At 35.5% G+C, this 13,274-nt stretch overlaps 1 protein-coding gene across 12 annotated transcripts in view; it reads right to left on the reverse strand.

Annotated features, from left to right (window-relative positions):
* Robo2 (roundabout guidance receptor 2) overlaps positions 1 to 13,274 on the reverse strand; it is a 531,698-nt gene that overhangs the window by 28,294 nt on the left and 490,130 nt on the right. For 8 of the 12 annotated variants that reach the window (XM_052741005.1, XM_052741004.1, XM_052740998.1 and 5 more), the window contains 3 exons: positions 13,008 to 13,133; positions 7,671 to 7,827; positions 1,156 to 1,416 (listed from right to left, as the gene is read on the reverse strand). In XM_052741005.1, the coding sequence (XP_052596965.1) occupies positions 1,156 to 1,416; positions 7,671 to 7,827; positions 13,008 to 13,133 (544 nt within the window). The remainder of the gene's footprint in view (positions 1 to 1,155; positions 1,417 to 7,670; positions 7,828 to 13,007; positions 13,134 to 13,274) is intronic. The other 4 variants (XM_052741007.1, XM_052741008.1, XM_052741003.1 and 1 more) reach the window with 1 other exon arrangement.

Here is a 13,274-nt window from a genome sequence, read left to right on the forward strand (position 1 = left end):
GGTAGGATCTAGGTATTATTGTATATTAATTTGTCCAGGTGATTCTAATATGAATCAGAGCCGTGTTTAAAGTATAAGTAACAAGATTGCATGACTTCATAAGTCAACATAAGGAAATCCTATGTCTCATCAATCAATTGTTTTAAACTTAGTTGTATTTTGTACAAAGGAGCCTTATGTAAAACAATATTGTTTAAGAATAAGCATGTTTGACTATTGAGAATATATCTGTTGATTATGAAAAAATAAAGGGCTTCTGCTCCTCAGCCAAAAACATGTTTGTGACAGCATGGAGTGTTTTTCCCTATTTGGGTATCTTCTCAAATATATACTTAGGTGTATTTTAAAAATAAGCTGCTCATAAACACCAAAAATGATGAATATTTCACTATGAATACGTCTCAGTAAATAGAGCTAGCCAAAAAACGGAAAATCTTCCATCTCACCTTCAAGTATAATATAAATCAACAGAATATACTTTTTGATAGGTCATATACACTGACATGTAGATCAGTATTGAAGAAAAACAAAAATTCTCTAAAAATCATGATGCTTAGTCCTGTTTCTGTTTCTGCCGTATTTTCACAGAACGCCTAACAGACTTCCATCTGTGATTCATGGATTTGCAGTTTTATTAGGAAAAAAATTTAAAGTGTTCCTGCATTTCTGTTGAAGCATTTACTGTTTTTATTTTTATTATTTTTCTAATCCACTTAATTCAGTTCAAACAGGGTCTTTTAATAACTGACACTGTCCATAGTAATTTTCAGAAGCATGCATTTACATAGTCACAACCACATACAGAATTAACCACAGGCACTTTAAAGAATGTGAAAGGAGTCCTTTATTGTGGCATTCAAAACAAGTTCAAGGATAAAATAATTGGAGCTGGTTTGTGAGTGAGAAAGGATTCTGTCATTGTCAAAAGCACTTCAGTCTGAATCCCTACTTCATTCATTCTCTAACTAGCCTAGTGATGTTGGTCAGGTTATTTAAATTTCTGTCACCAGTTTCTGTATATAGATAACTAATACATATTCTAAACCACTTTTCATCCCACCCACATAGATTTATGAGCATCTCTGCTTAATATACTTCCCAAAACATTTACATATGTAGAAAGTATGGGGCCTGTGGCTAACAAGGAATATTTACCATGTTTGTTTTGCTATATCAAACTGATAGGCCCTTGTTAACTCATCCAAGTGAGCCTGAAGCATGGGTTGCATCTCTTCCCGTGGGGATGGAGTAAGAGTGGCAGTGGACTGCTGTCCAAAGGAGATAGCAGGTGAAGAGGCCACACCGCGAACAGGAGGTGTTGGGACCCTATCATCATCTTCTTCCAGCTCATCTTCCATACCCTGGTGCAGATATGTTTGCACTGGTAACGGTGGGCACCAGCTGTCACTGTCATAGCTGAAATTAAACAAGGAAATATGTTCACTGACACACACACCCATAAATGTACAATTATAATAGCAATAAATAACAACCAAATGGTGTCTAAAAGGTTTCAAAAGTCTTTGTCTTCCTTATCACATTAGTGAGGCTATCATAGTAAATCACCTGACTATTGTTTTAGTTCTTATTCTCAATTATATCTACTATCTCAAAATGTCTCAACTTATTCTTAAAAATACCTTATTAGCTAATTGTTACCACACAGTTAAAATTGGCAATCACTTCCCACCAAAGTTACTCATGTGGAAACACCGATTTGCTAATTAAAGACAATTAATGAAGACAATGCTTGGAGATGCATCCACCTCCTTTTCTTGGGCATCGTTGTGCACAAACAGAATATGCCAATGATGCTGACTGACCATCTAACACATGTTTAGGAATTATATTTACTCTTCCACACCTATGGCAATCTATCATTCCATATAATATACCTGTCATCAATGCTTGGTGATAAAACCATCAATAATCTTTTATTTCATTAAATTTATCAATAGAAACTCACATCATGTTTATCTCAACATATAGTTCCAAAAATTTTGTAAAAAAAGTATTTATCTAATTTCAATAAAAATTATTTGGCACAAAATCTATCATTTTATACATTTTCAGTTTATAAAATTTACTTTGAAGAGTTAGATGGCATATCAAAGCTATTTCAGAAGGTATTCTGGGTCAAGAATATAGACTAGTAATACATTAAATTCTAAATAACAGTTCTATTTACGCCAACTCCATAGTCCTAGTATTTCCAGCAAACAAATAAATCATAAGATACTTAAAAAAATAAAAGACTTTTCAAAAGCTGTGCTTGCCAAAAGGCTAAACCAGTAATTATAGTTTAGATGAAAGAGAGGCTCACGGAGCCATGCTTGGCACAAGGGAGCTGTGGCTTCTAGAAGACAGGAAGCTGTTGTCTTCAGTGATGTAGCTACAGGGGAGTTATTCAGGCACCAGTGGACAGACTCACGCCATGCCCATGTTAAAATTCTGGTTAAACACAAGCAAAAGTCAAACAGAAAGACATATGAATAAGAATAACTCGCCATAGGCTCATAGATTTGAATGTTTGGTCACCAGGTAAGGGCTATTAGGAGGTGTGCCCTTCTTGGAAGAAGTGTGTCACTGGAGGTGAACTTTGAGGTTTTAGAATGCTCAAGCCAGAACCAGTGTCTCTCTCTGTCTTTCTCTGTCTCTCTCTCGGTGTCTCTCTCTCTGTCTCTCTCTGTCTCTGTCTCTCTCTCTCTCTCTCTCTCTCTCTCTCTCTCTCTCTCTCTCTCTCCCCTGACAATCTGGATATAGAATTCTCAGCTACTTCTCTAGTCTGCCTATATATCATCATGCTTCCTACCATCACCATCCTGATAACTGACTAAACCTCTGAACTGTAAGCCAGCCCCAATTAAATGCTTTCCTATATAAGAGCTGCTGGGGTCATAGTGTCTTTTCACAGCAATAGAACATTGGATAAGACAACATGGAAGGGGGTAGAACCTTGGTAAGAGGAATGGAGGAAGTTGGTAAGTGTATGATAAGATAAGAGGATGGAAGGATGACTGTGCAAAGTAGAATCAGCTGATGCGACTCACCAGCAAAAGAGACCACTGTAGAAATAGAAACCTGGAGAGCTCAAAATGTCTGGGGTCTGGCAAGGCTCTGTTGGCCAATAGCAACAGGAATATGTTAAGTTACATATGTGCCAACCCAGAGGCAGGTACTGAAGAGCTCAGTTTCCAAAAGAGATAAGGAGAGAAAAATATTAGGCATAAGTAAGAAGAGGAAGGAATGTGTCAGTTCCATAGGACCTCATCACTTCCAGGGAGCTTGGAACAGTGTCACCTCTACCTGTCCAGTCTCATTGGATCCCTAAAATCTTATTTCCACAAACAAAATATTCTCCATGTAAAGTTAGTTTTACCTATGGCTCCTTTGTTTTGTGTCTGTGGTCACTTACTTTTTCCTTGCTGAGGCTACATCAATGCTTTTATGTTTCAGGGAGCTGAAACTGAAAGGCCCGCTTTGGGAGCACAGTTTGGAAGGGATGGCTGTCCCTAAATGTCTTTTATACTATTGTGAACAGCAGACACATTGCAGTGTGTTATCTCTCCAAGAAAATGCTATGGGCTAAATCTGTATTCCTATTTATTAATTATAAATATGTGCCAGTCTGTACTGAAAAAAAAATACATTTCCTAGCACATTGTCATTTTAATTTGTTTTATGGAGATCACAGTTTTCATTTGAAGAAAGAGTTCCATTGCTCTAAAGTCTGTAGCCAGCATCCTTTGTTGCACTTAATGCTCTAAGGTTTTCAAATCCAATCAATCCTGCTGACTATTTACAAATTTATCTATGAAGACATCAGAACAGTGTAAGGGGGCCATTTACTTCTCTTCATTCTATTATGTTCATTTAACATAGTTAAGCTTCAACGTATTTTTTAGTCTGAGTACATCATTTGTCAGCAAGACTCTCAAACTGAAACTAAATGGCTTTGTTTCCTTTTTTCTTTACAATTTTGTAGCCTGGTATATTTGGCCATAGAAACAAACCTATTTCAAACAAGCTTCCCCTCTCCAGGTTCTCTATTCTAATCTTACAAGCCTTCAAGCTAAATTCTAAATTTATAATTTGTAAAACTTACTGACAGCGCTAATCAGTGCTCGAGTAGTATATCACAGATTTGGGACTGGCAATCTTATTGAACATTGATCTGAAAATGGATTTTAGAATTCCATTGTTGATTCTTTTACTCATTCAGTTTAATATTTAGCTTTTCATATGTTTATAGTATCTTTTCTTCAAGGAGATTTAGTTCCCTTATAGCTGGCCAAAATCATATTTATTGACATGGAAAGAGCTTCATTAAAAGAAAGTTTAAGTTTCTTTACATGACTTATTTATTTGAGTTTGAGTGCTACATTGAGGTAAGAAATACATATTTAGATCCTAATAAAATTATTGCCCGTTTTCAGTATAGAACGTGTTTACTGTTAACCATTACTAATAGTGAAAATCAAGTTTACTCTGAAAAGTTTGTTAAAAAAAACCAATACATTTTGTAGCAGAAATTAATAGTTGTATTTTCAGTATTTACCTTGGCACAATTCCAAAGCCATTATACAAAGTACTATATATTTAGTATTTCAAATAGGAATAGCCCATTAGTATTAAAAGTATTCCTGCCGGGCGGTGGTGGTGCACGCCTTTAATCCCAGCACTCGGGAGGCAGAGCCAGGCGGATCTCTGTGAGTTCGAGGCCAGCCTGGTCTCCAAAGCGAGTTCCAGGAAAGGCGTAAAGCTACGTATTCCTACTTGATGAACAATAGGCAATTCTTTAAACAATCTAAATGATGTATAAATTTAGAATATACCATGAGTAAGACAAGTGAGAGAAGCATGTGCTATATACATTATTTGCAATGATAAAGTGAAAAGCTTTAGAGTAAATTATACTTGATTCATTTTTTTATTCAAGTAATACTGGACAAAGGAGAGGCTATTTAAAAACTTTGATATTATGGAAAACTGTAATAGTAGGTAAATAAATTACATAGTATGCTATGTTACTTAAACCAATTTTATTAATCTTTCATTAAAGTAGGGTGGATGCTATCATCAATATTCCTCTATATTCTCTGCAAAGACAATTGGAACCACAGTGAATAAACTTGATCACCCTTCATGGACAAGGAAGTCTGGAAAAAAGTGCATTATTCAATGTGGTTTCTACCAATGGAAGAAAAAATAAAAAGTGGAAAAAAATATCCCAAAGAGTTGGAGACTAACAAGAGTGAATGAAGGAAGCCAAGTCAGGATGTAGTTCATATCATGTTATGCAGAGAACTTCTCATCACCTCCCTGGTATTCATATCTGAATCCACTCCTGAGGGCTAGATGGAAAGTTTTAGTGCTGTTACCAAAGAAAGAAGAGAAGGGAGCAGGTGACTATGGATATATATATATAATCTCTGTTTAATGGTTTCCTTCATATTTTATACCATCCACTTGGTTCAGGTGGATAATGCTGGGAATGTTCCAGCAAAATGGCCAATATGAAAATGAAAAGGGATGAAAACAAGGCAGTGATGGTGGGCATAAGGAAGAAGGCTAGAGTCAGGAGAAAGCCCTGGTTGGGAACAGCAATAATGTTGAAAAATATAGTCTCTGGTTACTAATAGCAATTTGTAGGATTGCATGTCTTATTTAAGCCATACGCTTCTGATATTTTTTGCAGTAACCTACAAAGTTTACAAAAATACTCCCAACGGACAATCAGAGCTCTTTTGTCCAACGTTCCCAAGGCAAGTCCTTGTTGCCTGACATTCTGATAGCCAAGTATGAAGCATCCTATTATCTGTCTTTCCTAATGAGTAATGATCAAAATGACAGCAAATCAATGCAGCATGTGAACTAACTTATTAAAGGCCAGATATAAATACCAAATTACTAATAAAAATACAATAACGTTCAACTCCGGCAGAAGCTTGCCAATCTCTAATTGCAAGAACAAAGCAAAGTGCCTATTTAATTACTATTGAATTCTTCCATGCAGCCTATGACTATAATAAATATATTGCAGTCAGAGCTAGGCCCTAATACATTTTAACACATTGCCTTTTTCAAACAGAAGAAGCATATTAAGAAGGCAAAACATTTGCACCATGGCTACATGATTGAATTAACATTCAAATATCATTTCATTTGAACAATGATTGAATAACTCCTGTTATTTTGTGCTGTGAAGAAAGAAACTGGCCATGGAAGGCTTAGAAGGCCCTTAAGAAGCAATACTACAAATCATAATTAGTAACTAGATACTATATTTTCAACATTATTGTTAATCCCAGCTAAGACTCTCTCCTGACTATCCTTCTTCCTCATGCCCACCATCACTTGCTTTTAACCTATTCCATTTCCATGTTTTCTGGCTACAATTGTCAACTAATAATCCTGTAATAACCCTTTTGATGAAATATGTAGCTCTTGTTTTTTCATGAGATTGTGAGATATTTATATCACTGGTGTGAATTAAGATCATAGTCACAATTTAATTTTTAAGCCAGGATAAGAAAGGGTGGGCTCTTGACTGCTAATTTCAAATGGAAACATTTTGATTAGTTAAATAATCATTATTTGCATATATATGAGCACTATTTCCCAGAGAAACAAATGAAGTCTATTGGAGAGATAGAGAGATGGAGGAAAGATTTGTTTGTTTTGGTATATGAGAAGACAATATACATATATATGCTATATTATGTACATATATACAAAGACAAAAAAATAAGCAAATGCATATGATATTTACATGATTTGAACAAATATAAACCATAATCCACTATGTAATTAAATTACATTTAATATGTTAATACTTCTGTGTAAAACAAAATTTCTGAAGAAAAAATTCTCCATATATTTTGTATTCTTGGTTTGCATACAAGCCTAGTCAAAATACTAATTTGCAAATTGAAAGCAATACACAGCATTTAGAAATATTAATTTAGGTAAAATATTTCATTTGATTTTGTTTTTGTAATAAAAACATTATCCATGCCTTTGTGTTTCAAATCAATCACCACTCAAACTAACAGGAAACTAACTCATGGGATATTTGAGAAAGAATAGAGAAACATCACATTTAAGGACCATCAAAAGAAATTGTCTAACTTAAAAAGACTTTGCTATAGAGTGTGCATTGACTTGAATCTCTTATTGTTCTGTTCCCTAAATTCCCATCAAAGCTGATGATTAAAGTTCTACCCACTGGTCAGGTCCCCACAATTATCCCATTGTGATGCTGCTCTCCTGGTGGCGCCCTGCTACGGCCAGACATCAAGTCATTAGGAAGCTGCACGGGATGATGAAGAAGGTTACTTTAATTCCCTTTCAGCCCTTCTCCGGAGTGCCTCTTTCGTTCACAGAGCTGTGGGTCCTTGCTTTCAAACTAACAAGCAATATTATAAATGGAGGCTGATTATCATGATTGCAGACAATCTAAAGCACTTGAGGGCCAAGGATTCTCACTCCTCAATACGGGCTGTTTTATATTTATCAGCTGAAAATATAGAGAGAGTGCAAACAGTAAGGGAGAATGCAATGAGCATGGAGGGAGGGGGCCAGTCAAATGATTAAGAAGTACACAGCAAAAATGGACAGAGATGCAAGTGCAGCCTTGGCCATGTTGTCAGAATACCCCACCTTCTTACCCATTTTCCTGCTGTTCTGCAGCATAGTGCCCCAGCTCTGTCCCAGGAAGGGGCTGGACTGGAGGAGGAGGTAGAGGGACATTAGCCCAAGTCGATCCGTTGTTTTTCTGTCCTTTAGAAGAATTCTTGTTTTTCTTCTTTTTTCCACCTTTCCCACCTGAAAGCAATAAACACATGTATTCAGAGAGGCTGATTATCCAAAGAAACAGAGTGTATCAGCTGCCAGGATGTGTTAATGTTTTCAAAACCAGAATCAGTATGTTAGACACGATTTAAAAAAAAAAAATCTAAGCAATGAAATGAGACGATCAGGAAGAGAAAAACATTTTTCTATGGATTCCACCAGTGGCGTTGTTTCTCCTAATTCATTATCTGCAGAAGTGAATGAACCAAAAAACATGGCCACTGTATTAAGAGCACATTTATTGATTTATTCACCTCTGCTACTTCCACATTTCTATTGTTAGACAAAATAATGGTTCATAGCAAATTCTTTTAAATGACACATTTTACTGTGTTTATAATGCTCCTTTACATAATCTGTCTCAATGGACAATTCAGTGTCTAAGGATACAAGCTAAACTTTTCCATTAGAATTTATTCAATTTAATTAATCCAGAGGAGTAATGTTCTCTCAAAAGCCACGGGTAAAAAAAAAAAAATCAATCAACTACAATCTGGAGAATATCTATAAATGCCTCACCAAGGTACATTTCATAGACTTTTTGTTTAATGAATAGCAGCATTATTTGTGTATATCATGTTAAAAACTCTCAACCATTTTAATTTTAATATTTCATAAAATTCAAAATGAATGGAATATCATGGAAATAGAATAATTAGGTTCTGTACATAATTTTTGTAATACAAATGAACTCATGCACAAATATAAGTAAGCCAGCAGTGTATGAACCATATTTGAGAGTACATGAAAATTAATGAACTATGAAAAGAAAACATCATTTGAATTATGCTATATATTTCATTTTTCCAATATTAAATAAATATAACTTCTTCATTAACAAGGATGGTACCAAGGTTGATTCAAGGATGAATATTCTTTGAGCAAAGAAGCAAAAGATGTTTCAAGCGTACCTAAGCATCTTATATGACTCCTATATCAGCTTATATGCATGTGCCAACAGTGGTATTGACTCCTTGCACTGAATCTTTATTAAAGTAAATGTTGTGAGTGTAAGGTATTTATAGCATTGCTATCTAGTCATACAGATGAAGCTCATCCATTTTTCTTTCTCCTATCTATTACTAATCTGAGTTAGCAAAGTCAGATTATATACTATATTAATAATATATTGGAAGCCTAGCAACAGATAACACTGTTACACTAGATATGCACATTATTGCACATTTTCTACATGCCATGCATGCCTACATTCCTATCCATTATATAGTCCCAGTACACAGTATTTTCACTTTTTGTTTTAATTCTCTGATGGAAGAAAAGGCCTGACAGGGAATGAGAACAGGCATCTTCTACACTCAGCCTGTATGGGTAAGAGCTTGATTTCTGGACTTGAGGGTTAATTCCTTTATGATGTCATAGGTCAGTCAGTAGGTGTCATCTCAATTTCCATCTACAGAAAATGGATGTTTCTAGTTCCTTGAACTATCTTTAGAAATACAAAAGACATTGCATGAAAAATATTAAGTACAGAGTACCAGTCATCATTACTCTCTTCCATCTCCTCTCTCATTTAAGAAGAAGAAGAAGAAGAAGAAGAAGAAGAAGAAGAAGAAGAAGAAGAAGAAGAAGAAGAAAAGAATCCATTTTCTAGCCACCTCTGCAATATTATCCAACTTTTCCAGGCTCAGTGAGTATGCCAGAAACAGACTGAGTTTCTAATAAAGCAAAGAGTTTACTGCTGAATAGATCTTTATTTTTTCATTGTGAAATGAATCTTTGAATCCTTAAGCCGCTGAAATCATACACAAAGACCAAAGACTACATCATTTTTCATAAAATTGGAATGCAAATTTACTATTTCAAAAGGAATAGCTTGAGCAACTCATCTTTCCTTGCTACCCCCTAGCTGTACTTTGCCTTTTGTCTTTGATGAGGACCGTCTGCACGAATTCCCACAGTCCTTTTTGAATTGTCATGTGGACACCAAGAGAACTGAGTGATGAAAGTGGGGAAGATTTTATGTGTCCATTTTAAAGGTGAGATACTGTGGTTCTCAGGGAGTGCTCCAGGGTCAACTCTCAGATTCTCGTAGAGAGAAATCTGCATTCACCGGGCAGCAGCTTGCCAAGGGCCAGCGGTTTGCCTGGTGTCTAACCCAACTGTCCTTCAGTCCTTACATAAATCCAAAGTGAAATTCTTACTAAAATTCCAGAAAGCAATTCAGCACCTACTGTTGTAAACAACAGGCATTAAAATGTGCTTTGGAAGTAGCTGATTCTTGAAGGGAATTTCCAAGGGCCTACCACAAAACATCTGTTTCCTCCTTTTCTAGAAATGTACAGTTATCTCTTTTCTCATTTTGAATAATCAGGAGTCCTCATCAACATGACTGTGTGTGTGTTAGTTCTGAGCTAAGTGATGTGATTCTATGACAGTGGCGAGCATATGACCTAACCTAGTAATTAAAGTTGTTTCTGAGTTCTGGATCTATAGTGGAATGAACCACCACCTACTGCCACAACCTGCAAATAAAAGCTCCATCATTTTGAGTGAGAATTTCTTTCACTATGTTTTTGAGGCTTTGCCCAAATATTTGACCTCTCTCTTCAAGTCAAACTGTAAATATTTATATTATTTGTATATCTAACAAATGATCACTATGGAAGGAAAACTATGAAAACAATTTATTTTAGAAATAAATGAATAAAGAGAGGGAAGGAAATGAGTAGTAGAACAGTTGCCGAGGATGCATGAGGTCCTGACTTTGACCTCATCACCACCCCAAAATATATTGTATATAAATTATAATATATATTAAATTGAATGTATACTCTTTTTTTTTTTTTTTTTTTTGGTTTTTCGAGACAGGGTTTCTCTGTGTAGCTTTGCGCCTTTCCTGGAACTCACTTGGTAGTCCAGGCTGGCCTCGAACTCACAGAGATCCGCCTGGCTCTGCCTCCCAAGTGCTGGGATTAAAGGCGTGCGCCACCACCGCCCGGCTGAATGTATACTCTTTTTGAAAGTTGGTACATTGAAAAAATTCAGTAATTTTCACATATATATTATACATACAGGATTATTATTTCTGTTATTTTTTTTTTACAAAACATCTCAGTATTACATTTTTAATAATAAGACTTTTTTTTCTTGGTTTTTTTTTTTTTTTTGGTTTTTCGAGACAGGGTTTCTCTGTATAGCTTTGCGCCTTTCCTGGAACTCTCTTTGGAGACCAGGCTGGCCTCGAACTCACAGAGATCCGCCTGGCTCTGCCTCCCGAGTGCTGGGATTAAAGGCGTGCGCCACCACCGCCCGGCTTAATAATAAGACTTTTAACAGAAGTTTTAGAACTTCTAAAAGGGACATATTGTAAATTATTTTAAAGAATGAAATGTATTCACTCAAATAAGTCAGAAATGAAAGTTTCTTAATCTTTGTGATTTTAAAAACATATTAACATCATTATGAACAGATCATTTACAAATGCTAAATCATGATAGGATCAGCTAGTCATAGGGCAGTTTAGTCTTACATCTGAATATTAGGAAACACCCTTATGAAGCAGAACAGAAACACTGAACTCCATTTGAGTTTTAACTGAACAGTAACCTAAAAAAGGGATAATCAAAATTTCAATCTCAGCTACTGAAAGTGCTCTCTGTCTCTAATTTAAGTAATTTTATATTCAAATGTAGATGAAGTATTTATCATAACTCCTAGACCTGTACATTCATGTCATATGGGATGTTACAGGGCTCAACAATGCAGCAAGCACTACTGCTTAGAATTACTTAAGAAATAACTTTTAAAAGCTGGTGACAATTGACCTATACCAAATATGTGCTGGCTCCCATGTCTATAGACCCCATGGCTTATGGTATGCAGTGTTCTTTATATACAGTGCTTGATATTTACATATCTTTAATGAACTGAAAAGGAAGCTTCAGCAAAATTACTTTTTAATTATACAGAACAATTGTGGAACTAATTATACAGAAATGACAGCAAAAATGACATATAAGGTCATTCCTAAAGTTCCCCTGTATTATTCAGTCACTTTAAATTCATAACAGATGTTTAATTTTTTTCATATTCTATAACGTATCTAATCCTACCAATAAGCAAGAAGAGCAATAACTCTTTTTGGAGGAAAAAGAGGGCATTAACATTTCGGTCTAAGAGGATTCTATTTCCTGAGGAAAAGTAATTTGGTAAATGTAATCCTAGTGGTAGTGAAAGTTAACTATTCATGCTCTTGAAGTCCATGGGAACTTCAACACTCTATAATCCTTTACTATTTATATGTATTTGAAAGACTTCATGTAAATGGCATATCATTGATCTGAAGAGATAAAACAAGTTGGGTGGCATGATCAATTAGAAATATATAGATAAAATCAACAGTCACATGGTGTGAATAAAATTGAAAAGTAACATATGTCTACCACAATGTCTTCCTGCTACGGGTGAAGAGTCTCATGGTAGAACTATCACTGTTACATGTTAGGGTAGAAACGCATTTTACCATAACAAAATGTATTTCCACCTCTGTGTTGGATTGTCTGCATCACAATTAGTTCAGCCCATTTCTTTCAAATACATGCTCAAATTTACAATATAAAAACAAGAAGCCACATAAAATATTATATGCACAGCTTTTAAATTGAGTGTTGATAATTTACCATGTTAATATTTCATATTTAGTACAGAGTCACATTGACAGACAAAAAAGCCTCTCATTTGATATTTTAAAAAAACTGATACAAAATTATGAGACTGCATTGTTCAAACATTAGTATAAGGCTCTACAATAATTTTATTTCCATCATGTCTATTTTCTAGAATCAATGACCTGGAACTGAATAACATGTATAACCTTTTCATTATAAAGTTCTCTTGACTCATAAATAGGGCTCAGGACAGACAAAATGCATCTGTTCTTCATGAGTTGTCTTTATGAAGATGGCTCTATTTTGCCTCAAGTACATCACTGTACAGTTCACAAAAGGGTGACAGCAATTCTATCCCTCCTCCTCCCACAATCAAAGTACAACTTCACTATGATCAACGACTATCATTTGATAGATAAATGCCTGCTACTGGGTTGTGATTCAATATTTCTTCAATGGTAGCTAGGAACACAGGTCATATGCTCTTGACAAACAAATATTTCTCCTTACTGTGATCAGACCAACCTGAGAGACTGCCACTCCTTTCTGAGCTGTTGTGAGAGCTGGTGGTGCTGAAATCCTGTGACTGGTTGTGTGGCATTCTATTAGACAATCCCTCAGCCAATCGGTAGTCAGGGATGTAAAGTAAGGCTAAGGGTTAAAGGGCAGAGGTCATAGTGGCATCATGTGATTAGTTCACAGCACAAGCCCATGCAGAACATGCAGTTAGCAACTCAGAAGCAGATGTTGTGGGAGAGAAGAGGAATGCTTTATCTATCCTTTCCTAATGGA

Source organism: Peromyscus californicus, unplaced genomic scaffold (assembly GCF_007827085.1).
Source record: "Peromyscus californicus insignis strain IS unplaced genomic scaffold, ASM782708v3 Scaffold_16__1_contigs__length_79575227, whole genome shotgun sequence".
NCBI lineage: Eukaryota > Metazoa > Chordata > Mammalia > Rodentia > Cricetidae > Peromyscus > Peromyscus californicus.